Source organism: Siphateles boraxobius, unplaced genomic scaffold (genome assembly GCF_051911475.1).
Source record: "Siphateles boraxobius isolate OS27281-9 unplaced genomic scaffold, OSU_SipBor_1 73, whole genome shotgun sequence".
Taxonomy (NCBI): domain Eukaryota; kingdom Metazoa; phylum Chordata; class Actinopteri; order Cypriniformes; family Leuciscidae; genus Siphateles; species Siphateles boraxobius.
This window is the reverse complement of record NW_027509201.1, coordinates 1550598-1576872: the sequence shown is the minus strand read 5'-3', so window position 1 is coordinate 1576872 and position 26275 is coordinate 1550598. Positions and strand designations below refer to the sequence as shown.

Here is a 26275-nt window from a genome sequence, read left to right as displayed (position 1 = left end):
GCCCTTCCCCTGCCCATCCAGTGTAGTTTCAGACTGTAGTTCCTGTTGATAAGAGCATGATGTGCTGCTGATGTGGAGGATGTCTGTGAGGTCAGCTCTTGTTAATGCTGTCTAATGAGTGAATGAGATTGTGTGATGGTGTAGTTTCACGTGACCCTGCAAGGGTGCTTCAATGCAGCTAAACACAGTCACCATACCAGAATGCCATGTTTATACTTGATTAATGCTAATTACACCCATTAACAGCCCAAAGGAAAACAGTCAAACCAGTTCAAAACGGGCAGGGGTTTAACTGTAATCTCTGCACCACGAGCAGCACTGAATGGAAACACGCACTACTCCTTAAAAAACCACTTGATTTAACATCTTATTTATAGATTTTTTTTATTAATTTATTTTTTAGAAATTTTAAAACTTAGTGTTATTAACTATATTATATTATGTTATATTACGCTACTTTATTATATTAAACATATTTTATTTATTTGTATAAATGTAATACTTCAGTTTTAATTGTTTTATTATTTTATATTAATATTTGTTTAAGGGGTTTGTTATAATATAATATATTATATGTATTTTAGTACTTATTGTTAGAGATGTGATCAACAGCTTTAATTATATTTATTATAAAATAATATTTCTAAATGTATTTTTATTTTATTTTTGGACATTAAATACTTACTTTCTTCAACTACTCTAATTATATAATATTATTTATATAATATTATGATATATATATATATATATATATATATATATACATATGTAATAATATAATATACAATTATATAAAATTAATATAATGTGGGTTATATTATATACAATATAAATATATATATATATATATTCAATTCAATTCAATTCAAATTTATTTGTATAGCGCTTTTCACAATACACATTGTCTCAAAGCAGCTTTACAGAAATTGCATTTCGGAAATGTACATAGAAAAATACAGTTAGTTAATCAAGTATTAATTTATGGCATAACATATCGCCGGCTTTGAGTCGTCTCTTCACAGGCGTCGAGTCGTCTCTTCACAGGCGTTGGGGCATCTGAAGTCTCCGTGAGAGGCTGGATACAAACTGGAGCTGACGAACGCTATTTACCTCGGGACTAGCGTTTTTATTAAACTTCTAATTATATATATATATATATATATATATATATATATATATATATACAGGTCCTTCTCAAAAAATTAGCATATTGTGATAAAGTTCATTATTTTCCATAATGTAATGATAAAAATTAAACTTTCATATATTTTAGATTCATTGCACACCAACTGAAATATTTCAGGTCTTTTATTGTTTTAATACTGATGATTTTGGCATACAGCTCATGAAAACCCAAAATTCCTGTCTCAAAAAATTAGCATATGATGAAAAGGGTCTCTAAACGAGCTATTAACCTAATCATCTGAATCCACTAATTAACTCTAAACACCTACAAAAGATTCTTGAGGCTTTTAAAAACTCCCAGCCTGTTTCATTACTCAAAACCGCAATCATGGGTAAGACTGCCGACCTGACTGCTGTCCAGAAGGCCATCATTGACACCCTCAAGCAAGAGGGTAAGACAGAAAGAAATTTCTGAACAAATAGGCTGTTCCCAGAGCGCTGTATCAAGGCACCTCAGTGGGAAGTCTGTGGGAAGGAAAAAGTGTGGCAAAAAACGCTGCACAACGAGAAGAGGTGACCGGACCCTGAGGAAGATTGTGGAGAAGGACCGATTCCAGACCTTGGGGGACCTGCGGAAGCAGTGGACTGAGTCTGGAGTAGAAACATCCAGAGCCACCGTGCACAGGTGTGTGCAGGAAATGGGCTACAGGTGCCGCATTCCCCAGGTCAAGCCACTTTTGAACCAGAAACAGCGGCAGAAGCGCCTGACCTGGGCTACAGAGAAGCAGCACTCGACTGTTGCTCAGTTTTGCATGTCATTCGGAAATCAAGGTGCCAGAGTCTGGAGGAAGACTGGGGAGAAGGAAATGCCAAAATGCCTGAAGTCCAGTGTCAAGTACCCACAGTCAGTGATGGTCTGGGGTGCCATGTCAACTGCTGGTGTTGGTCCACTGTGTTTTATCAAGGGCAGGGTCAATGCAGCTAGCTATCAGGAGATTTTGGGGCACTTCATGCTTCCATCTGCTGAAAAGCTTTATGGTGATGAAGATTTCATTTTTCAGCACGACCTGGCACCTGCTCACAGTGCCAAAACCACTGGTAAATGGTTTACTGACCATGGCATTACTGTGCTCAATTGGCCTGCCAACTCTCCTGACCTGAACCCCATAGAGAATCTGTGGGATATTGTGAAGAGAAAGTTGAGAGACGCAAGACCCAACACTCTGGATGAGCTTAAGGCCGCTATCGAAGCATCCTGGGCCTCCATAACACCTCAGCAGTGCCACAGGCTGATTGCCTCCATGCCACGCCGCATTGAAGCAGTCATTTCTGCAAAAGGATTCCCGACCAAGTATTGACTATTGGGTGCATAACTGAACATAATTATTTGAAGGTTGACTTTTTTTTAAAATTAAAAACACTTCTTTTATTGGTCGGATGAAATATGCTAATTTTTTGAGATAGGAATTTTGGGTTTTCATGAGCTGTATGCCAAAATCATCAGTATTAAAACAATAAAAGACCTGAAATATTTCAGTTGGTGTGCAATGAATCTAAAATATATGAAAGTTTAATTTTTATCATTACATTATGGAAAATAATGAACTTTATCAAAATATGCTAATTTTTTGAGAAGGACCTGTATATATATATATATATATATATATATATATAATTAGAAGTTTAATACTTAGGGTTAGAGGATTGTTCAATAGCTTTAATTATACATATTATATTATTTTATATTGTGTTCATATTTTAATTTTTTTTTTTTCATTCTTTTAATACATATGGGTTTTTTTTTCAACAGCTTGACTTTTTTTTTTATTAAACTTTGTTTTTCTGATCTTGTTTCATTGTTAACATTTCCTGCTTATAGCTCAGGACAGAAGTTTCTTTCTCTCCACTGACTATTTCTAAACAACATTTTCCCTGGAATGCCCTTGTCTTTATTCCATATGAAAGGCTCTTTAGATTGAGAGAACATACACTCACACATTCGTCCCCAGTTGGATTTAAATGTTGCCTCGGGATGTTGTTTTTTTATCTCTTTTTGGCATTTTTCCCTGTTACCATCTGTCCTTCACGTCGGAGCTACTTAAAGGAATAGTTCACCCGGAAATAATTCTGTCATTATTTACCCATCGTCATGTTTTTCCAAACCCATATGACTTTTCTTTTCTTCCATGGAACACAAACTGCCCAATTCTGAAGAATGTCAATGCTGCTCTTTTTTTACCCAGATGTGTCAAGCTTCAAAAACAAATCTTTTATGAAGTCATGTGATGCTGATGATTTGTATGAGTGAAAGTCCCATTGATTTCTGAGGCTGATGTCTCTGTGTCGATCCAGATCGTGACCCGCGGCTGCGAGACCACAGAGATGACCCTGCGCAGGAACGGTCTCGGCCAGCTCGGCTTCCACGTGAACTTCGAGGGCATCGTGGCGGACGTGGAGCCGTTCGGATACGCGTGGAAAGCCGGCTTGCGTCAGGGCAGTCGGCTGGTGGAGATCTGCAAGGTGGCGGTGGCAACGCTGACCCACGAACAGATGATCGACCTGTTGAGGACCTCGATCTCCGTCAAGGTCATCATCATCCAGCCCTATAAGGACGGAGCTCCCAGAAGGTATCAGTGATCCGTTCTGTCCATCCTCCTATCAATGTCTGCTATTAACATCCATCCCGTGTAAAAGTGGGGCCTTTATCTATTTTTTTCCTGATTGTTGCTTTGCTTTATTAAAAAGATTATGTAACTCTGAAATTATATTACATTACACTACATTATATTATATTATATTATTTTTGTTCATTATCTTTATTTTATTTATGTGTATATTATTTTCATACATTTTATTTTACATTGATTTATTTATATTATGATTAATTATTATTATACTTTTTTATATCTATATATAGATATAGTGTTCCTTATATTATTCTAATAATAATTGTATATTATTATTATTATTGCAATAATTATAGTAATATTATTAGTGTGTGTGTATATATATAGAGTGTATATATATATATATATACATACATACATACATTCTTTATTAATTTTATTTTTACTGTATATTTAATTATTATTACCTATATTTTTCTATTTTAATATATATATATATATATATATATATATATATATATATATATATATATATATATATAAATATAAATTATCGATTTGGTATTTTTTATTTTATTTTGTTTTTTACTGTCATTTTTGATTATATTTCTCAAAGAAATTATTTTCATGCATTGAAACAATCTGACTAATTCATTCAGCTGCTTGGGTCTCATTTGTAATATAAAAGATATCATCATACATGATCATCTGACATCATACATGATCATCTGTGATCATACATGATCATCTGTCATCATACATGATCATCTGTCATCATACATGGTCATCTGACATCATACATGATCATCTGTCATCATACATGATCATCTGACATCATACATGATCATCTGACATCATACATGATCATCTGGATCATCTGTCATCATACATGATCATCTGTCATCATACATGGTCATCTGACATCATACATGATCATCTGACATCATACATGATCATCTGTCATCATACATGATCATCTGACATCATACATGATCATCTGACATCATACATTATCATCTTACATCATACATGATCATCTGTCATCATACATGATCATCTGACATCATACATGATCATCTGTCATCATACATGGTCATCTGACATCATACATGATCATCTGTCATCATACATGGTCATCTGACATCATACATGATCATCTGACATCATACATGCTCATCTGACATCATACATGATCATCTGTCATCATACATGATCATCTGTCATCATACATGATCATCTGTCATCATACATGATCATCTGTCATCATACATGGTCATCTGACATCATACATGATCATCTGACATCATACATGCTCATCTGACATCATACATGCTCATCTGACATCATACATGATCATCTGACATCATACATGCTCATCTGACATCATACATGATCATCTGACATCATACATGATCATCTGTCATCATACATGCTCATCTGTCATCATACATGGTCATCTGACATCATACATGATCATCTGACATCATACATGCTCATCTGACATCATACATGATCATCTGTCATCATACATGATCATCTGTCATCATACATGATCATCTGACATCATACATGATCATCTGACATCATACATTATCATCTTACATCATACATGATCATCTGTCATCATACATGATCATCTGACATCATACATGATCATCTGTCATCATACATGGTCATCTGACATCATACATGATCATCTGACATCATACATGGTCATCTGTCATCATACATGATCATCTGACATCATACATGATCATCTGACATCATACATGATCATCTGTCATCATGCATGATCATCTGACATCATGCATGATCATCTGACATCATACATGATCATCTGTCATCATACATGATCATCTGACATCATGCATGATCATCTGTCATCATGCATGATCATCTGTCATCATGCATGATCATCTGACATCATACATGATCATCTGTCATCATGCATGATCATCTGACATCATGCATGATCATCTGACACCATACATGTTCACCTGTCATCATGCATGATCATCTGACATCATGCATGATCATCTGACATCATGCATGATCATCTGACATCATGCATGATCATCTGACATCATGCATGATCATCTGACATCATGCATGATCATCTGACACCATACATGTTCACCTGTCATCATGCATGATCATCTGACATCATGCATGATCATCTGACATCATGCATGATCATCTGACATCATGCATGATCATCTGACATCATGCATGATCATCTGACATCATGCATGATCATCTGACATCATACGTGATCATCTGTCATCATACATGATCATCTGACATCATACCAAAGAGTATAGAAGTACCAAGAGGCGAAACTCCGTTGCAGTTTTGGTAACAGTCGCTAGATGGCGCTGCTGACGCCATTTTGGACTGAACCAACGGGTTTACCGTTAGCACAACTGTGTTCTGCCATCAACTGCAACAACTACCAGTGTACAACCTATCAACTAGCATTTCATAGATTCCCCAAAGATCCAGAGAGGTAAAGTAGAAAAGGTTTTTATTAACGTTATAGTGAGCAGCGTACGTACGTCTCCATACGTAAATAGCGGCATTGAGGTGATCATGATCATCTGACATCATACATGATCCAAAAGAAGCTCATTTACAGATGGAGGCAGAACTCAGTATTATAATGCCTGACCCTGGAGCTTTTTGTAAGTTCTAGTAGTTTTTCATTTCAATCATTTTAGAATGATCCGAGTAGCTCTCATTTGACCTACTTAATATAAACCATAATGGATAACTATATTTTTACATTTTCTAAAGGAAATGTACCCATGTAAAACAATATTCTGGTGCCTTTAGGTCATTGCCAGGTTGTTGTATTTTGTAAAATATGTGTTTGTGTTCATTGTTTGCTTTAAATGTGCATTAAAGCCAACGGTCATTTGCTGCCGCAAGGTCATGGGTTCGATTCCCAGGGAATACAGAAACTGATCAAATGCACACTGTACCTTCAAAGTCACTTTGGATAAAAGCGTCTGACAAGTGCATAAATCTAATTGCAAGTGATAAAGTTAAACATCCATGGAATATTCCTAGAATTACCACAACTCCAGATGTCCAGCATGTTTGAACATTACACCCAGATAAATATTGCTTAAAGGAAAGACACATTGGCATGATGGATCTCATGTTTCAGGTCTGAATTCGAGGGGCAGAGCCTCATAATATTACATACACTCTCTGATTAGGCTGAAAACCAAATATTTACCCGCTGTTTACATTTTCAATCATAAGTGAATTTTGAGTGTGGACACATCTGAAATGTTTCTCTCATTAGTGTGATGTATGGACAGCATGTTTAAAGATTCATATAGAAACTCTTGTGGACTGCGCGGGGTTACGGTCAGACACATCCCGCTGCTCTAGTGTAAATAAATAGATTTTCTGGGTTAGGCTAATATTAGAGCCATATTTCACCAGCCCAGACTGGATTCTGCGCAACCATAAAAAGACATGTATGGGCTATTTAAAATAAGAGAGGATGTAAAAACAGTGTGTTTGATGGGAAAAGTCCAGGGTTTTTTTTTTTCTCAGAGAGGCTTGATTTCCCACCCTTACAAAGAAGTACTGTGATGTTACCCTGGTACACTGATGGTACTTTGATATTTATTTACTTGAAGGCACTTTAGTTTGAAGATCTAATGTGAAAAATATATATATTTTATTATATACACTTGAAAAGTTTGGGGTCATTTTTTTTTAAAGAGCTGTTTTTTTCTCACCAAGACACCAATGCATTCATTTGATCAAAAATACAGTACATATTGTGAATATTATTACAAGTTAAAAGGACTGTTTTCTATGTGAATATATGGTCAAATGTATTCCTGTGATCAAAGCTCAATTTTCAGCATCATTACTCACGTGTCACATGATCCTTCAGAAATCATTCTAGTATGATGATTTGAGGATCAAAAATATTATCAATGATGAAAAAATGTATCTGCTTCATATTTTGTGGTAACTGTGATCAATCACATTTTTCAAGATGCTTTGATGAATAGAAAGTTCAAAAGTACAGCATGTATTTGAAATATAAATCATTTCTAGCATCATAAATGTCTTAACTGTCACCTTTGATCAATGTAACGCGTCCTTGCTGAATAAAAGTATTAATTTCCTTAAAAAACAAAACATCTTACTGACCCCAAACTTTTCAATAGTAGTGTATAGTTGAAGGTGCTTTAATTTGAAGATCTAATGTAAAACTTTTCTTTATAAATGCAGTGTTTTATTTACGTCACGTATAGTGCTGGATGGGAAATGTATGCTAGACTTAAGCTTGTTTTGCAGGTATGAGCACCAAGACTCGATTTGATGAAGTATGAACGCTTGTTTCATTGTTTTGCTAAACTCTTATGGTGTTTAAACAAGCATTAATGTCAGTCAATACTGATCATTATTGCATTTTGCAGGTCATTAGTATCTTATCTTTAAATCACGCTCTGTTTTCCATTATGACGCAGTAGTGTGAGAGGATTGAGTCAGTTGTGTAGTTGTTGGCGGGCGGCAGTGGAAAACATCGCTCTATAAATCTGAGCCACGAGCAATACTTACTTTTACTTGGATAAGGACACTAATGTTGGGAATAACTCTTGTGATTTTTGCTTCGTTGGACATGTGGGATCAAGTGTCTTTCTAAAACAACACTGAATCTTTAAGAGCTTCCACCTAAATGCAGACGGGTTCGTGTTTCTCGGCTCATTCACACGCTGCTCACTGTAGATTATTCTCCAGATTATGTCTGTGTACGTCAGAGGTTTCGGGTTTTGATGTGGAAAATGTCAATGTTTTGTTCTGTGTGGAAGTAAATAGTGAGGTAAATCACTTGTGGAAAAACTCGCATTATCTTTATCATCCTCTTTAAAATGCCTTTAGCTTATACAGTGGATTGTTTATCATATTATTCCACTTTTAATAGCCCATTTTAATGAGAAAACGGACAAGTTTATTCTCCTGCGTAGACACTGTAAACACTCAACATCTCAAATGCCCGAGGCGCCAAATGTTCGATTAGGTAGTTTACTTTTCTTTCCAACTGGTTCTCATTATGTCTGTGAGCGATGTACAGTAAATGCATTTCTGTTGACGGACTTTTCAAACACTGGAGCCAATGCTGTTAGCTGAGGCTGATGTCTGTGGACGCGTCCGGATGCTTTTGCTTGCTTTTTGTTTGATTTCTGATCATTGATAAACACTTAAGAGACATCTGGGTCCCAGAACTAAAGACGTGTCACATGACTCACCTCAATGCATTAAACTTCATGCAAAGTACAGTATACGGTTTCTCATTAATGGGCATTAAAGCTGAGAAGACTTAAATTAATACTTTTATTCCACAAGGAGCAATACATTGTTCAAAAGTGACACTAAAGACATTTATAATGTTCAAAAAGATTTTTACTTCAAATAAATGCTGTTCTTTTGTGCTTTATATTCAACAGAGAATCCTGAAAAAATATAATCACAGAAATGTTCTTGAGCAGCAAATCAGGATATTAGAATGATTTCTGAAGGATCAAATGTGACATTTGAAATTGTTTTGTAATATAAAAGTTATTTTAAATTGTAATAATATTTCACAATATTGCTGTTTTTACAAATAAATGCAGCCTTGGTGAGCATAACACACTTTGCGTGTGCGCGTGTACGTGTGCGTGTGTGTGTGTGTGTGTTCAGACCTCAAACAATTCATTCCCTATTACAAAATATCTTGTTTTTCAGACAAGGAAATCATACAGAATCTGAATGACATGAGCGTGAGTAAATGATGACAGAATTTAATTTATTGCTGATGTTTTTCTTTAATGTATTCCAGCATGATTTTTCGGTCAAAAAAGTCCCTTTCGAGGATGTTTTGCATTGCCGTTGCTCATGCCAAGAGATTCTGGCAGAAAGTGTATAGCGTAGCGTCTAGTGTTCTCTGCCGAGGTCAGTGATAACCAGAGGGCAATGGGCAAATAACTGATGAATGCAGCTCAATTTAAAACACATTCAGCCGATGCAGAGATCACATTCTCTGATTTTTGGGGCTGTCTTCTGCATCTAATTGATACGAGCCTGTGGGCTGCAGGGCTGGTTATGTAAATGTCAGAGGAGAATGTGAACCCCTCACCCCGAGAGCTTCATGGAGACAATAGCAGCAGAGTTGAATTGCAAAAGTGTTTTTTTTTTTTTTCGTTTTGGAAAGTGGACTGTTTTTGTGACCTGGGTGCAGCGCTGAACCTTCAGGCTCTTTTCTTTCAACACAAGAACCCCACCTCATCCAGCTTCTCCATTTCTGTGCATCTTCCAGTTCCCCCACTACTCTTATCCTCCTTATGTCTAATGTAAAAGCGGCCGCGTCCGTTGGTAACTTGAATGTGCAAGGCTTTGGTGTAATCTGCTTTATTTTAGTTGTACAAAAACAATTAAAATATCAGTTTTGTTGGACAACTTTGTCACAATATATGTCACTTTTTATTTCATTGGAAAATGTGCCTATATTATCACCCAGCACTTGTTAGCATTTTGATTATATAAGTATGTCCTACTTTATCTTACTTGGATTATACTATATAATACAAGAAATCTCACCTGCCTGATTTTTTTAAATTCATTTCGTTGCAAAATGTAAACAATATTACCATCATGATTTTATGTAAAGCTACTTTGAAACAACGTGCATTGTGAAAAGCACTATACAAAGAAACGTGACTTGACTATATTGTATGCAGTAGTATATGGTGCAGTTGTTAAAGCTCTGGACTGTAACCAGATTATTACTAGTTCAATCCCTGAAGAAGTGAAAAATGAGTTCTCAACATTGTGCCGTTGAGCAAGACACTTGTTTGCAGTGACCGAAACTGTTGTAAACTCATGGCATGCTTTTCCAAATGAAACAATATTCAATAAGAGAAAAGGTCGGGCAGATATTCATACATCAGGAATTGATTGCATGGTGAAAAGTCTGTATATGACAGGTGTTTTTAAATATAAGAGGGACTAATGATATTAACCAAAAAAGAAAGATATTTCAGGAAAGAATTACCCTATTTATTTTCTTAAAGGGGTCATATTATGTTTTTCTACACGTTCATCTTTCTTTAGTGTGTTGTTGCTGTTTGAGCATGAAAAAGGTTTTCTCCGGCAGTTTTTCTCTATATATTTCCGAACTCCCTGAAACGCCTCCATTGTAGTCTTTTCTCTTTCAGAAACGAACACCTCACAATATTCCTCATTTAAATAATTAATACGCAGAATAAAGGGGCGGGCCCTGGTTGAGTTAGTTAGTAGTGTGTTAAACTGGTGGTTATGGTAAGGGGCGGGACATTTCCCAAACATGCTAGAAGCTCTTGACCAATAACAACACACTGATCCAGCCGACCAATCAGAGCACAGTGTGCTTTCAGAAGGAGGGGCTTCATAGAGACAGGAACTAAACAGAGCGTTACTGACAGATTGTGAAGAGAGGAGCCGCAATAATGGAGAATATTGGGAAAATAATGTGTTTTTTGAACATTCAAGCATTTAAACCTATTCTAGTAGAGCCTTAAAACAAAATCAAGACTTTGAAAAAGGGCATAATAGATACAATCCTGATTTTATTATGAGCAATTAATCAGTGCTCATATTCCCAAAAATATTGCTGGCTTATTTTCTGCTTTTTGTGTGTCTCAGGGGATGTTCAGAGCTCTACCGTATTCCTATGGTGGAGTATAAGCTGGACAGTGAAGGAACGCCCTGCGAGTACAAGACGCCCTTCAAAAGAAACACCACCTGGCACCGTGTGCCCACCAGCAGCCAGCCTGTTCCCCGCGGATCCCCCACACAGGGTCCCGATCGCACGCCCGGCCAGCAGGTCCTCCAGAACGCTATCCCACGCAGCACCTCTTTCGACAGGAAGCTGCCAGATGGACCCAGGTATCACTTGTTGTTACAATTCAATTCACGCTTATTTGTATAGCGCTTTTCACAATACACATCATTTCAAAGCAGCTTTACAGAAAGTGCATGAGTCCACTTTACAATTTAGAGTGATCTGTTATCAGAGTTAACTGTCTAAAGTTATGCATTTCAGAAATGTATATATACAAAATCATAGTTAGCTAAATATGTTTCATTTAAACAATGTAATAATTTGATGCAGATATAAGGAGCTCATTGAAGTAATGAATACTTGTTTGTAAACAAATGATTGTCATTTAGAAAATATAGCATTTGTGCATTTTAATTCAGAGTTTGTGTCATATGAAGTCTCCGCGGGGTTTGGCACCGTTACATTAATCAGGTTACTTGTGACTTATCAATTTATTTATGAAATCCAAATCAAGCTATATCAGATGAACAATACAATAAACAACAAATTGGTTACAGTTTTATATAAGATAAAAATACAAAATATATGAAATTAATATTATTTATGTTAATTATTATATTTAATGATTCTCCTCAGTGGACACATTTTTGTCTCTTTTCCTATTGAAATCTGAAGTCTGCATGTTGTTCACTCATGTAGTGAGACATGAACACATGGTCTTGATCTTCAGAGCCGCTCTGAGAGTCACTTCACCAGCATTACACCATTTCTTTTCAGAAAACTCATCATATTTACACACAGAAACTCAAAGGACAACTCGCTAAAATAAAAGTTTGGTTTAAATTGAAGAAATTATGACAGAAAGATAATTGCTATTGCATATATATATAAGTATAATGTACTTCTTAAAGTAGCAGTAGTAATAATAAAAATAATAATAATTGTTAAAACTTAATTACACAATTTTTCTTCCATGTTTTAAATTTACCAGTAAACAAACATCTTTTGGGCTGCACATTGTTTGCCAAAAAATAAGTGTTGTTAAACGAATAAATAAGATTATATTTTTAAAAATGTTATGCCTTTATTTGATTGCCGCAGTTTTTAATAATACATTTGTATTAAATCTTAAATCCAGAAATATATTAACTGAAAAACTGAATAAAAATAAAACAGTTTGTTAGCGCCCTGTCATTGTTAAAAATATATATTAATTATTAAATTGTTAAAAGGTTTATTAATTCATTTGATTCACTTTTTGATTATTGAACTGTAATTAAACCATTGAAACCTAATCAAGAAGATTAAAACCGAACACACGGGACCTGGGATAAATAAAGCTGAATTTGGGAAGAAACAAAACTGGATTCATATGACACTAATCGCCTCCCTCTAATACTTATGAATATAACTTTAAATTTATATCAGATATTTATTAGATATTTTACCTGGAAAACAAGACCAAAATACTCATTCATTTTTTTTTTGCAGTGCTTAAATATGTGAAAATTTCAACAACAAAAAAAAACTGTCTGTTGCTATTCTGTGTCTTGCAACATTTTCGTTTTCAATGTGCACTATCATTAAGTTGCTGCTGGAAAGTGTTGTGTTGCATTTCCAGTGTTCCTGCCATACTTACTGACCCAGAACATCATGAATTCAGGTTCCTGTATTTGGTATGCATGCAATATGCCTTTCAAATATGGTTTGTTATAATGTGGTCATTAGTTGTTACCTGGAAGCCCCTCGTGGTGTTGATGACCTTTCCAGACTCTTGTGTGAGACCGCATGTGGAGAGAGCTGTGCATCGCTTCAGTACTTCCTCTGATCAGACGCTCTTTCTGCTGATGCATTCATACTAAATCACTAAAAGCACACTGGACACTTTCCAGAAATGTCCCAGCAACCACTTTAACATAGATATGAGAATGTTTGCACGTGCAAACACATCTCACATTTTTCATAAAAGATTTAAATGTTTTGTCAGATCTGTATCGGATGAAATGTTTAATGTTGCATGCAATTAAGCCGCGCTTAGGTCTGGTTTATCACACATTCAGCTTGTTACTCTTGTGAACCGAGTGATTAGATCAGACACATTGATGTCAGGCTGATGTTTTCGTCTTCGTTCGTTCAGCTGAAACCTGTTGCTCATACTGAACTGTGGTGTATCGGTGTCAGTGGCGCAGCTGCTGTGAGAAACACATCTGTTCTCTCTCTTTCTCACGCTACAGGACTGCTCAAGACATGGAGAGCCCTCAGATGTCCTGCAGTAAAGGAGAGGCGTCCCAACACTACCGCAGTTCACCCAGTAACCAGTCGTCCTCCAGTGACCCCGGACCCTGTGGGAGCGCTAGCTGGAACCAGCAGCCCGGACACGACAGGTCACATGCTAACTAACTCACAGTTTCACAGTTTTGTGTGGCTTAATTAATACAATTATTTTGTATTCATGTAGTTTGTAAAAAAAAAAAGTAAAAAAAAGTGTATGTATTATATTTATATATAATATAATTATATTATATTTTATAATATAATTTGATACAAATTCGATTAAATTTATATTGATATTTTTATCAGCAATATTTAAGTAAAATTTTAGTAATTTAAGTTTAATTAAGTATTATTGTATTGGTCCAATTAATAATTTGATTAATATAAATTAATAAATAAATATATTCAATTATATTAAACTATAAATATGATTTACTATTTATATAGTATGGATTTAGTTTATTGAAAATAATTGTATTTAATATTAATGTATTAAGAAAATTGTATTATTTTTTTACTTATATTATTAGTTGTATTAAACGATTTAGAATTAATATTATTTATTTATTTATATTATTATTAATATTATTAATTATTATTTCACATACTTAAGTTTCTTTTAATGTATATCATATTGTCCACCTGATGTAGGTTGATTTGGATTTAATATAGTGATTTGGAATTTATTTGATACAGTGTAATTTATTTTAAATGTATTAATATATAAATGTATTAACTTTTATTAATTTTAGAATAAATATTATTTATTAATATTAACCTATTTCATATTAATATAATTAAATATAATAAATGAAATAAATTGTATATTTTGTTTCATCTTATGTAAAAACTGTAAAAAAAAATGTGTTTACTGTATTGTTCATCTGATATAGGTTGATTTGGGTTTTAGTAATGATTTGATAAGTAATTAATAACCTTATTAATGTTTAGGCACAGTAATTGGTACTTGATTTTTAATCATCCATAAATGCGTTTATCTTTAGAGCAGAACCTTTAGCTAATTTCACACATAGGAAGTCAGGAGTGTGAAAGACAATACATTTTTTAGTATGAATCAATCAGTCCATTTTTTAATATGAGTAAAGAAATGAGTTATTGCTATATGAATTAGAACGTGTCCTCAAACTTTGATCACAGCTGGAGGTGTGCGGTGTTTCAGTCAAACTGAACATCAATGCTCTGCAATGAAAGATGAATAGCCTTTCATCATCCTTCTCTGGCTGATTGAAGTCCTTTTTCCCTTCTAAGAGCTAAACTCCAGCCTGGTCCTTCCACAGGTGTCAGTCTCCCGTTCTCCATGAGCGCGCCACTGAAGCCCAGTGCATGCTGGGAGACGGGGAGATGCTGAGGGAGAGAGAGCCCACCCTCGAGAGAACACGCTCTGCAGGTGATATTCACACAGAAGGTCAGATGGACATCAGCTACTGACCTGAAAATATACTGGAAGTTAAACACGTCCTGCTGGGAAAAAATAGGCTAATGTTAGGGTTGCACGATTCATTAAGACCGAAATTGTGATTGGGCTTAAATGTGATTATCAAAACGCAAAATCTGTCATTAAATTCAGTAAATATATGTGTGTTTCCGAGTGAAGCGAGGCACTGTGTTCATTTACCCGTGAGCAGCTTGTGGTTTTTCACCGAAATAAAAGCTTGATGGTTTAATGTTTGAAAATTAAGATATTAAGACAGCCATGAACATTAGTGAGGTCATTCGTAAATTTTAATATATCACTGTGAATTAAAAAAGCATTTAAAAAGTAATTTTGTTAATTATAATAATACAAATAATTATTATTATTATGGTAACACTTTACAATAAGGTTTCATTAGTTAACATTAGAATTACCTAAGAATGAATGGTACTTCTACAGCATTTATTAATCTTTGTTCATGGTAATTTCAACATTTACTAATAAATTATTCAAATCAAAAGTTGTATTTGTTAACATTAATGCACTGTGAACTGACATAAACAAACAATTAAGTTTTTATTAACTAACATGTGAACAGATTAATAAATACTTTTACAAATGTATTGCTCATTGTTAGTTCACTTCATGTTAGTTAATACGTTAACAAATGAAACATTATTGTAAAGGGTTACCATTATTATTAGTCAGGTTAATATATAATCGCAAAATTGTGCAGCTTAACAAACCTAGTGCTTATTTTTTCGAATCACATTTTAAATCGCAAATGCAACTTTTATAAGAAAAATCACAATAACATTTTTCGTGCAGCCCTAGTTATTGTGGTCAATCTGGTTTTTGAATTTCATAGATGATTAGTGGTAACCATGATAACCATCTAGCCCAGTTTGCAGCATCTAATGACCGTATCAGACACTGTCTATGCTCTTATGCTCTCTTTAGTAAGATGTTCTGGGAAGCTCAAAGCTTGTTATTTATTCTATCTTCACAGAGGCGAAATGGCACGTCCCTTCCACCAAGATCCTCAACTCTCTGAAGGAAAGAGGCAAGGATTCACCCAACAAGTTGACACGGGTAAGATTACTCCCATGCCACACTCTGGCAGAGGAAAAGGGATGTCTGGGATTTTGCCATAAAAGAGCATGTTTCTGGATCAACATAATTTATTCTGATCCTGAAAGAAGATTCGGGAGGAACAAACATGTTCCAACCAAGTACCCTTAAAAAAGCTTTTTAAATTCAAAGCCCTCCATTTTCCACAACAACATTCAATATTCATTCCTCATGTCCGCTAATAGGTTTCCTCTGGTACATCTGCTTCAATGATAAAGTTTTATTTTTTTTATTTACTGAAACTATGAGTGTTTAATATAGATTAAAATAGGTAACTAAAATAACTATAATTAAAATTATATATTGGAAATTAAATAAGGATTTAAAAAATATATATTTAAGAATGAGGGTTGTTATAGTTAATTAAAACTAAAACCATAAAAAAACACCTTTGTTACTTGAAATAACATAAACATTAACTGAAATAGAGTAAAATATTTTAAATGTATATTTATTTCAGCTAGTTGCCAAAGCATTTCTCATTTTAGTTTAGTTTAAGTTGATTTACTACAATTAAAACAGAAATAAAAAGCAGTTAGCAACTTTAATGCGTGTTTTATATTTATATAAATTAATTGTTTGGGGACCACTGCCCTAAAATCTAAATGAAATACGAATCTTGTTGAAGCCGCAAATCTAACACTAAAAATGGTTTGATAGTAATTTTAGACCAACACTGATGTCCTACTTGGGTCGTCCTACACACAGCTGTATAGAAGGTTATGAGGTCCAGTTCATTCAAAGTTCAGAAGACCGCTGACAAAATAAACCATGTGGTCTATTTATAATTCAGTTGGTTAGTTGACTAGCCAGCAGGAATTTGTTTATATATGCAACTATGTTTATAAATGCCGGACTAATTCATAATCTAGGGGAATTCCCTGTGGGAAATTTACTGCGGGAACGGTGTCAGAATGTGTTTTAATGTGGTAAGTGAGACTTACACTTCACATATCAACCCTGTAATCAAGTAACATTGGGCATCTCCTGGATCTGCTGCTTTGGAGACGTCTCTGGCTCGTCTTTATGTACAGTAGGTTGAAAAGCTTGATATGACACACACACACACACACGGAGAGCCCCGCTAGTCGTGCTGTCAGTGTGTGTGTGCATCAGTGTGATGAATGAATGGTGATAAGGTCAGTCTGCCCTTGGTGCTGGCGCTCTGTGCTGTTATCAGGGACATGCTCATGTTTTTCTGTCTCTCTCACCTTCAATGTTAGTTTTACCCAATATCTCTCGCTCCCTGTTCCAGTAATAGCATCTGACCACCGGCAGCAAATTCAAAGTAAATTACGGTAGTTTAACGCAGGGCTCCTGTGGTGATCCCTGTGTGTGCATCTGTACATGCGTATAAGCTCTTCCTAAATGTTTGAGCTGAAATGATCCTGAGGCGATAGAGAGCCTAAGTCCCTCCCCTCCGCTTCCGCCTCATGGGACCTTATTTTGGTAAAAATATGTATGGTAGTCAATGGCGAGAGACAACTTATCTTTTTATTCCTTCTGAACTGTGCCCTGAATTACACATGATGTTTGTCAATTTAAAAGATAATTATGAAAGTCAAGAAAGTCACAGTTTGTCATAAAACAGAAGAGTCACATTTAGTTTTATGTGAAAATCACTCAATGTACTTACATTTACATTTATTCATTTAGCTGACGCTTTTATCCAAAGCGACTTACAATTGCTATATGTCAGAGGTCGCACGCCTCTGGAGCAACTAGGGGTTAAGTGTCTTGCTCAGGGAAAAATTGGTGTCTCACAGTGGATTCGAACCTGGGTCTCTCACACCAAAGGCATGTGTCTTATCCACTCCGCCATCACCACCCCTTACTACATTTCTCGTCTCGCACTATGTACGTCACCAAGCTCGTGTGTGTGCAGTCTGGTATAAAACACACAGGCATGACGGCGTAACGTTACGATTATAACGTTAGACTATAGAAAAAATTACAGACATTAGCTTCAGTAAAGTTAGCTTCATTCATTGAGAGAAAAGGAATGACGTCACATGCGCGCCTTTTGGGTTTGTAGTCTTTGTCATGACGTATTTTCACATCAAACTTGCGACTTTCTTGACTTTAAAATGTATCTTTTAAATTGTCAAACATCATATGTGTGATTCAGGGCACAATTCAAATGGGATGCAAATATTTGTTGTCTCTCGCCATTGACTACCATACAATATTTTTCCGAAATAAGGTCACATGGTCCACTGGAAGGGGAGGGGCTTAGGCTCTCTGTACATGACTGATTTGAAATAATGTTTGTATGTAGAATCTCTGCTATTGAGTTTGGCTTTAGCACTAGGTTAACTAGCTATGTTTACATCCACCTATTTTTATATAAGTTTTGGGACTGCTGGATGCAAAAAAATGTGCATTAAAAAAACTCATGTGCTTAATTGAGGTCTACAGTTTTTCCATTGGATAAGAAGACATGCGCATAAATTACGATGGAAACACATTTACCAAATAAATCCCTCAAATGCGCATAAAAAAAAAGTCATATGACTCCTCAACAGGGGATGTGATTAGATATCCGGACTAACCAGCGGACCAATTGCATCGGACCAGTTGCAGACCCAAGTCATTCATGATGTATGAAAAAGAGGCACAGTTTCTTTCCCGATTGCAGCAACTTCCAGTTTTATTACATATATTTTGGCACCAATTTCCTAGGAAGTGATGGTTTTGTTCTCTTCAACACAAGGTATGAAAACAGGGCTTTGTTCGAAAATGTTTTAAAATTGCAACTTTGCATGGAAACATAGCTGGTGTTGTGCTATAATAAGGGTAGAAAATGGTAGTGCACACAAATATTGAGTGAAATCATTTTTAATTACATTTGAAATATTTTATTATACTTTTGAGTGTTTAGAGCTTGTTGCAAATGCATTTTTGTAAGGATGTATGTGCTGCTGCCTGAAAATGAAGTAGGCCTATCTTAGAAAGCATCGTGATTTTGCTGCTTCTGTATTACTCTTACATTTGGATTTACTTCAATATAATTGAGCTTTTGTTGAGCCCCGCCTTAAACGTTATTAACCAATCTTATTTTCGAATCTAAATGCATACATCTAAATGCAGACATTGGACTCTGTTGCCGACCACCAAGCAAAAGAGTTTATGGAGGATGTGTGTTTGGATGACTTTAAATGTATTTTTACAGAAATTAAGTAAAACGTTGTCAGGCCTCGTATAATAGTGATACTTTTTTGCTATTAAACTGTGTTGTAGTAAGAAAATCTCTTTATTTTCCTTCAAGGTAAATTCATATTAATTACTTAGTTTCACTTACACTAATGTTATTACTTTTAATTTCATTCAAATGAGGCCTTTTCTCTTTCAGTGACTGTAGGAAGCGTTTGCCTCTATTCTGATTTGCAATCACTGCAGTTTTTTAACAATTTCTATTAAAGAAAATGGCATTTAATCTCTTAATTCATTCCATCCCACGTAAGTATAATACCCAATCAATTTTTACCACTTCATGCTGTTCAAATGAATCTCAAGTGACATTCTCTAATGCTTTTCTCAGTTAGCAACTCGGTTGCATTGAAAACTTTTAGATCCTGGGGATGCTTAATCTACAACATATGATTTATTGTGCGTGTGATGAAGAGCTATGGGGGTTTGCAGCTGTAGAGCCTCTGAACAAATATGGAAAACTATGATAGATTAAAGGACTGTCTCATTATCCATGTTAAGTGGAATGTGTTTTACAGCTGCATTAATGTGTGTTGGATCATTTCATGTCAGTCTAAAATCAGTTTTAATGTCAGAAGTCTCTTAATTATGTTTGTTATTGTCTGTTTGCCTTTTACCATCTATATCAATAACTTACAAACCTTTTCATCTCTGAAATGGTCTCTAATGTCTGTTGCTTTGTCTTAAATGCTGTTGGCCGTATCCATTGGGAGATGTACATGGCGCCATTCACCACAGGATCTGCTCTTTTAATTTATTACGCCTATTGTCCGCGCACTAATTAATGAATACAGCTCATATTTGCATGCATTACCACCAGTCACAGAATTATTCATTAGCTCACAGTAATTAGTTTTGCTGGTCTTTCCAGTGAGCAGTGGTACATTTTAAATTGGCATGATATTAGTTTGGACTAAAGAAGGTGTCACATGACAAAAAATATGACAGCGAATGCGACCCGTTTTCCATCTGCTAATTAGAATTATAGATGATAAAATATGCTAGCAAGCACAAAACGTCACGTAGACAATGGTACGATATGTATTGTTTGTTGCAATGTGAGCTACTGAAACATTGAGCCTTGGTATTTATGCTTTGAGCCTTGCTGCCAGTTCTTAATTATTATTATTTTTTTATAGATTTGTTTATTATATATATATATATATATATATATATATATATATATATATATACATACACATACCTATATATATATATATAGTGATGTCAATCGATTTAATAAAATCACACCTAACATTAAAGTTTTTAATATATTTTCATATTGTAATAATTTCACATTTAATCTCCAAATTAATGTAGAAACAACATTAAGACACTAGACTATATTTTAAATTAAAGGTTGTTATATATTTTAAAGCCTAATGCATTTTTAAATGTATAGCTTTCAATTATACTGTGATGCTGAATGGCTTTACTTCATGGCTAAAATTGAGAAAAAACATTATTGCAGTATTAGCGTTTTTTCATAAAAAGATTCCATTAAAACAATTGGCCGAATCAGACCAGTTTAGATTTCTACTTGCCCTGTTAAAATGCACAAAAAGTTATTGTTTTCGTTGTTTTTGATCCATGTAACCTTTGACTTTCAGGTAGGTCTAAAAGGTAGGATATATACAGAAATTGAATAAAGTTATTATCAAACACTTCACAGTCTTCACTGCATAAATTATAAATGAAATATAGATGAATCCTTACTAAAGCTACAAAGGTTATTCTGTCTAGAGCAGTGAATGATTTCTCTTTTTCTTTTGTTCTTTGATTATCCTTAATAACAGACAGCAGCAGGTTTATTATCCATATTATTAATGTTTCCTTGGTGTGTGTGTGTCTGTGTGTGTCTTCCTCCAGCAGGGCGGCGATAAGAACTCCAGCCACTCCAGCAGTAACACACTGTCCAGCAATGCCTCCAGCAGTAACAGTGATGAGAAGCACTTTGGCTCCGGGGACCTGATGGATCCAGAGATGCTGGGTCTCACCTACATTAAAGGAGCCTCCACTGACAGTGGCATTGACACCGCACCCTGTAGCATGACCCCAGGGGTGGCCAATGCATCTGTGGCCCGTGTCGTGCTCCAGGGCCGGGGCGCGTCTGATCCGGGACACCCCTGGACACCGGAGCTGACTGAAGAAGGTTCAATGGAGGAGGACCGCGGGAGGTTGTACCTTCCTCAGAGCTACGCCGCGGCTCTGGCCGCCGGAAACACACCCGCGGACGGGAGTATAGGAGACCTGAGCGAGAGCTCATCTCATTCCAGGTGAGTGAATGTATAGGAGAATATAAATAGGTCAGATATGTAGCTGAATGGATCATGCATTTCCTGGTTGGTTCCAAATGGTTCCAAGCGGTGTGTTTTTGCCAACATTATTGATTAGCCTAATGGTTAGATTCCCTCTCAGACCATGTGGAATGCTTCCAGTCTGCTAGCTGTTATTGTTTATAAATATGTGCATATTCTTCCAGTAACACACAAACACACAATTTTTGTACATATCCAGATACAAAATTGTGTGTTTATGTGTAACTGGAAGAATATGCACATATTTATAAACAATAACAGCTAGCAGACTGGAAGCATTCCACAGTATCTGGATATTTTACATATCCAGCTGTGTGTATTCTCTTGGAGAATGAGAGGGATGGTGTTTTTTTAACAGCAAGCCAACAGACTTTTTGCATTTAAATTGCTATAACTAACTTTCTGTTCTCATTATGAAGATGCTGAAAGTGACCTATTATGCAAAGTTCACAGAATCTGCCCTGTTAGCTTAGCTCCTCCTCTGAGTGAGCTGTACTCAATCCGCCATGTTTATCTCCTCACTAAAGCAGCTAGTGGATTTCCAAGACTGTCTCAGCTACGTGATGTCTAAATGTTATCAATGAACAAAGAATGCATTTTTCCATTCCACTGTTTTACTTTTCAATTGCTTTTCTATGTAAACGTGCTAGATGGACGTGTTTGACCTTGACGCTCGCATCTTTCACAGTGTCTCGCGCAAGAAATGGCATTTTAAAAACGCAGCACTGAAGTTAAAAGAAGTTGAACTTTGAAAAAAAAATTTTTTTGGATAAAACATTGCGTTTTTAGACGCAAAGACATGCTGTGTTTGAATGGTACCAAAAGGGAGAAAGCAATGCAAGGTCCGTTTAGCGCTTGTTTACATAGAAAATAATGGAAAAGCAGCGCAGTGGAATGCAAAAACACATTTGTGGAAACGGACCGATGCTGTTTCATGTTTTGTTGTTGCTGGAGTATCTAAGGCCCAAGTTGTAAAGGCTCTGCCCTCTTCTGGAAGGGGGGCGGGGAGCAACAGCTAATATGCATTTAAAGATATACACACAAAAACAGAATGTTTTTGCTTCCAACCAAAAACCCACTTTAATACTACTTTGATGAATATAAAGTAAAAAAAACAAAAAAAAACATAATTTATTTGAAATAGAAATATTCTGGGGCATTATAAATATCTTTACTGTCACAAAAAAATCATACTCAAGCTTTTGAACAATATATCTGGAACACTCCGGTAGCATAATGGAAAAATCTGGAAATTATTTTCTTGTGATTCCAGTCCAGTTAATCAGTTAATCTTCAAGTAGCAGATCCAGTCTTGGGTCAGTTACCCAAATATTACTCATGTAGATGATTTTCCTGCTAGCGGAACATGGTAAAAATGGGACAGACCCACTACAAGGATTTTTTGCATTGTCCAAGGTGGTTGTGGGGATTGTGCAATTAAGATAACTGAGGATATTAGGAAATATAGATCGCTTTGTGTATGGTGCTTAAATGTTTACATGGGGTATTTTCCATTCATACAATGAAACTCTTGTTTTGCATTGCAGAGCAATTCAGGAAGAAAATAATAACTACCTTCTGTTATGTTCAGTGTTCTTATATTGTTCAGGACGAGTTGTCTTCAAATAAGTGAGGTTTCAAAAGTACACTTTTAGGGAGTGTTATTGGAGCCTCTTGGAGGACAGTTATGTCAACTAATCCCCTTGAAAGCATAGACTGTTACATAAAAGGCAGAAAAATGGTAAAAAGTCTCCTTGAGATGGACCGGAGAGAATGGCAGCTGTCATGTTGTTGTAGAAAGGTCAGGGTCCTGCTCGTAGCCATGTTGTCAGTTGTGATGTGTGTGATTTTGAGTGCATGTTTGTCTTGTGAATGCATTTCAAAAGACGCTCGAATAGAGCACTGTCAATGCAGAATCCCAGGGGATCGTTCTTGGAATTAGATCATTATTGATCTAATGACTCTTAGGGCGTTTTCAGACCTGTATATTTATTATCCTTCTTTATCTAACCACCGGTGCTTAAATGAATTAATACAGGAAGTCATTTCATATTGTTTTGATTGATGGGTCTCACGTTTCACTATCCCATGTGCGCTGGCCAGTGGCTCCCACCACTCCGGCAGCCCCTTACCCTACAGCTCCCAGTTCAAGCCCTCTCCAGAACATCCCGGAGCCCAGGCCGTTCCCTACAGTAGCCAGGAGCCCGGGCCCTGCACTGACGCACACACACACAGCCGCCGTAGGAGGGCCGATGACAAACCGGTCCCAGACGAGCCCCCAATTCAGTCCGAGTGTGGGTGAGTGTGTGGATGTGTGGATTAGGGATGCACAATAATCAGTATCGGCTATCATTTTTAATGTTATTGCTATCAGTCCAGTAAGAAAAATAGGCTGATATATTAAACCCAATAAATTATTGATTATATTAATTCAGTTGCACACTGCTCACCATGATGACTCAGGTTGGTGCGTGCACATATGAAGTAGCCAAATGGTACAATCCCATATAATTTTTAGTTGTCCTATCCGTTAATTTTTACAGACATCGGATCTGAGTAAACGTTCCATGTTATTGATCCATGAAACATGCATTTTGATTTGATAATGTCGTCCATTACTTGACATTCAAGGAAATTTGAATGACTTGCTTGCATTATTCAGGCATTGTTTTATTTTTATGTCAGGCAAAAAAAACATTCAAAACGTTAAATGCATGGATTATCCCATTTATACCATGGTCATTTGCCAGCATTGACAAGTTAAAGCTATCATTGATGTTTACAGTGTTAAATTTGACTGGAAATGTTAAAATGGCGGTTTGTGACTTGCTAGATCTAGCATTTTGTCCGCTTTAAATCGGACACAGAGATAAAGTAGTGTGGTAAGGTTACATTTATTTGTTTGAATCATACAATTTATTTGAATGAATTTGCCTATCGAGAGAGAGAGAAAGAGAGAGAAAGATGCCTGTGTGAATTACCTGATTCTGTGCAGCATCTCTCTTTTAGCAATAAAGCTGTGAGTTGAATTACTTCAAAAACAGCGACGTTACCACCTCCTTGCTAAAAAAGTGCTATATAAATAAATGTGACTTGACTTGCTGAGTAATAAATGGTACAATCCCATATAATTTTTAGTTGTCCTATCCGTTCATATATGCAGACACAATCATGCTGGATCTGAGTAAACGTTCTATGTTATTGATCCATGACACATGCATTTTGATTTGATAATGTCGTAATATAATCTAGCCATTCAAAAGCAAAGTTAATTTATTATTAAAAGCGCGAGTCAGTAAACGTAAGTGTGTTAAACTGACTTGAAACTACCTGTGCATTAAATGGATTTATTGCACAACTTTCGCCAATCATAATTGAGTATTCAGACAGACCATTAATTATCAGCATTAACCAAAATTTCCATATCAGTGCATAACTAAATAGAATGCATCTACTGGTATGGTTGGAAAGAAGGTTTTATTTAATTGTTTAGGCCACTAAAAGCAGCATTTAAAAAGCTTAGACACTTATGAGAGTAATTTGTTTTTACCATTGGTCATAACCACATACTCTGAGACCTCAAAATCTCTAGTGCGTGTAAAGCACTATGTTTAAAAGATGTTGCATTGTGATTTTCTAATGTGAACAATTAGGTTGGGCTTTAGATTTGATTAAATTTAATCTTGCCCTCCAAGCTTGTGCCAGTGTGACTCATTAAGCGTCTGGTTTAAAAGGCCAGGAGAGACCAATCTATTCCGAGGCTGGATTTAGCCACCGGCAAAGGTCTCTCACTTCTTTTTATCCAATTAATCTCTCCTCTGGCACAATCATCATGCAATTCCAGTTTTCAAGGACAAAAAAAACATCTGCAATAGGTTACTGATCAAAGCGGATCTTTCCTCTATCGATCCGAGTATCACCGCGGCCTGGAATGAACCATCAGTAGATTAACAGGGCTTCGCCCGAGCGAGTTCTTGTGCTAAATCAGCTCCGTAAGCATGCAAACGTAATATACTTGGCATGTGTCTCCCCTCATTATTGATCTACACGTTGATGTCCAATATTTGTTTGGTGTACCATTCCACACAGAAGATCTTGTTTACCACTGGACTCTAGACAGATCCTGAAGGGGAAACGATTGAGCCACGGACACTTTTCTTTTAGTATTCTAGTTTTGCTTCCCCTCCTTCTGGGTGGAGATCTTTTAGATGTTTTTGTTTTTAGATCATGATGACATTACTGGGAAAAGACTGGTATTAAAGGGATAGTTCACCCAAAAATGAAAATTCTGTCAGTAATTACTCGTTCGTTCATCTTCGGAACA

The 26275-nt window shown here is 35.8% G+C and overlaps 1 protein-coding gene across 6 annotated transcripts in view; it reads left to right on the top strand.

Annotated features, from left to right (window-relative positions):
• The window catches only part of LOC143724383 (signal-induced proliferation-associated 1-like protein 2), a 143904-nt gene that overhangs the window by 87850 nt on the left and 29779 nt on the right, over positions 1-26275 (top strand). For 2 of the 6 annotated variants that reach the window (XM_077217362.1, XM_077217360.1), the window contains exons 9-15: positions 3478-3752; positions 11445-11687; positions 13818-13967; positions 15156-15265; positions 16302-16384; positions 21506-21909; positions 24055-24249. In XM_077217362.1, the coding sequence (XP_077073477.1) occupies positions 3478-3752; positions 11445-11687; positions 13818-13967; positions 15156-15265; positions 16302-16384; positions 21506-21909; positions 24055-24249 (1460 nt within the window). Of the gene's footprint in view, positions 1-3477; positions 3753-11444; positions 11688-13817; positions 13968-15155; positions 15266-16301; positions 16385-21502; positions 21910-24054; positions 24250-26275 lie in introns of all 6 variants that reach the window. The other 4 variants (XM_077217361.1, XM_077217359.1, XM_077217365.1 and 1 more) reach the window with 3 other exon arrangements.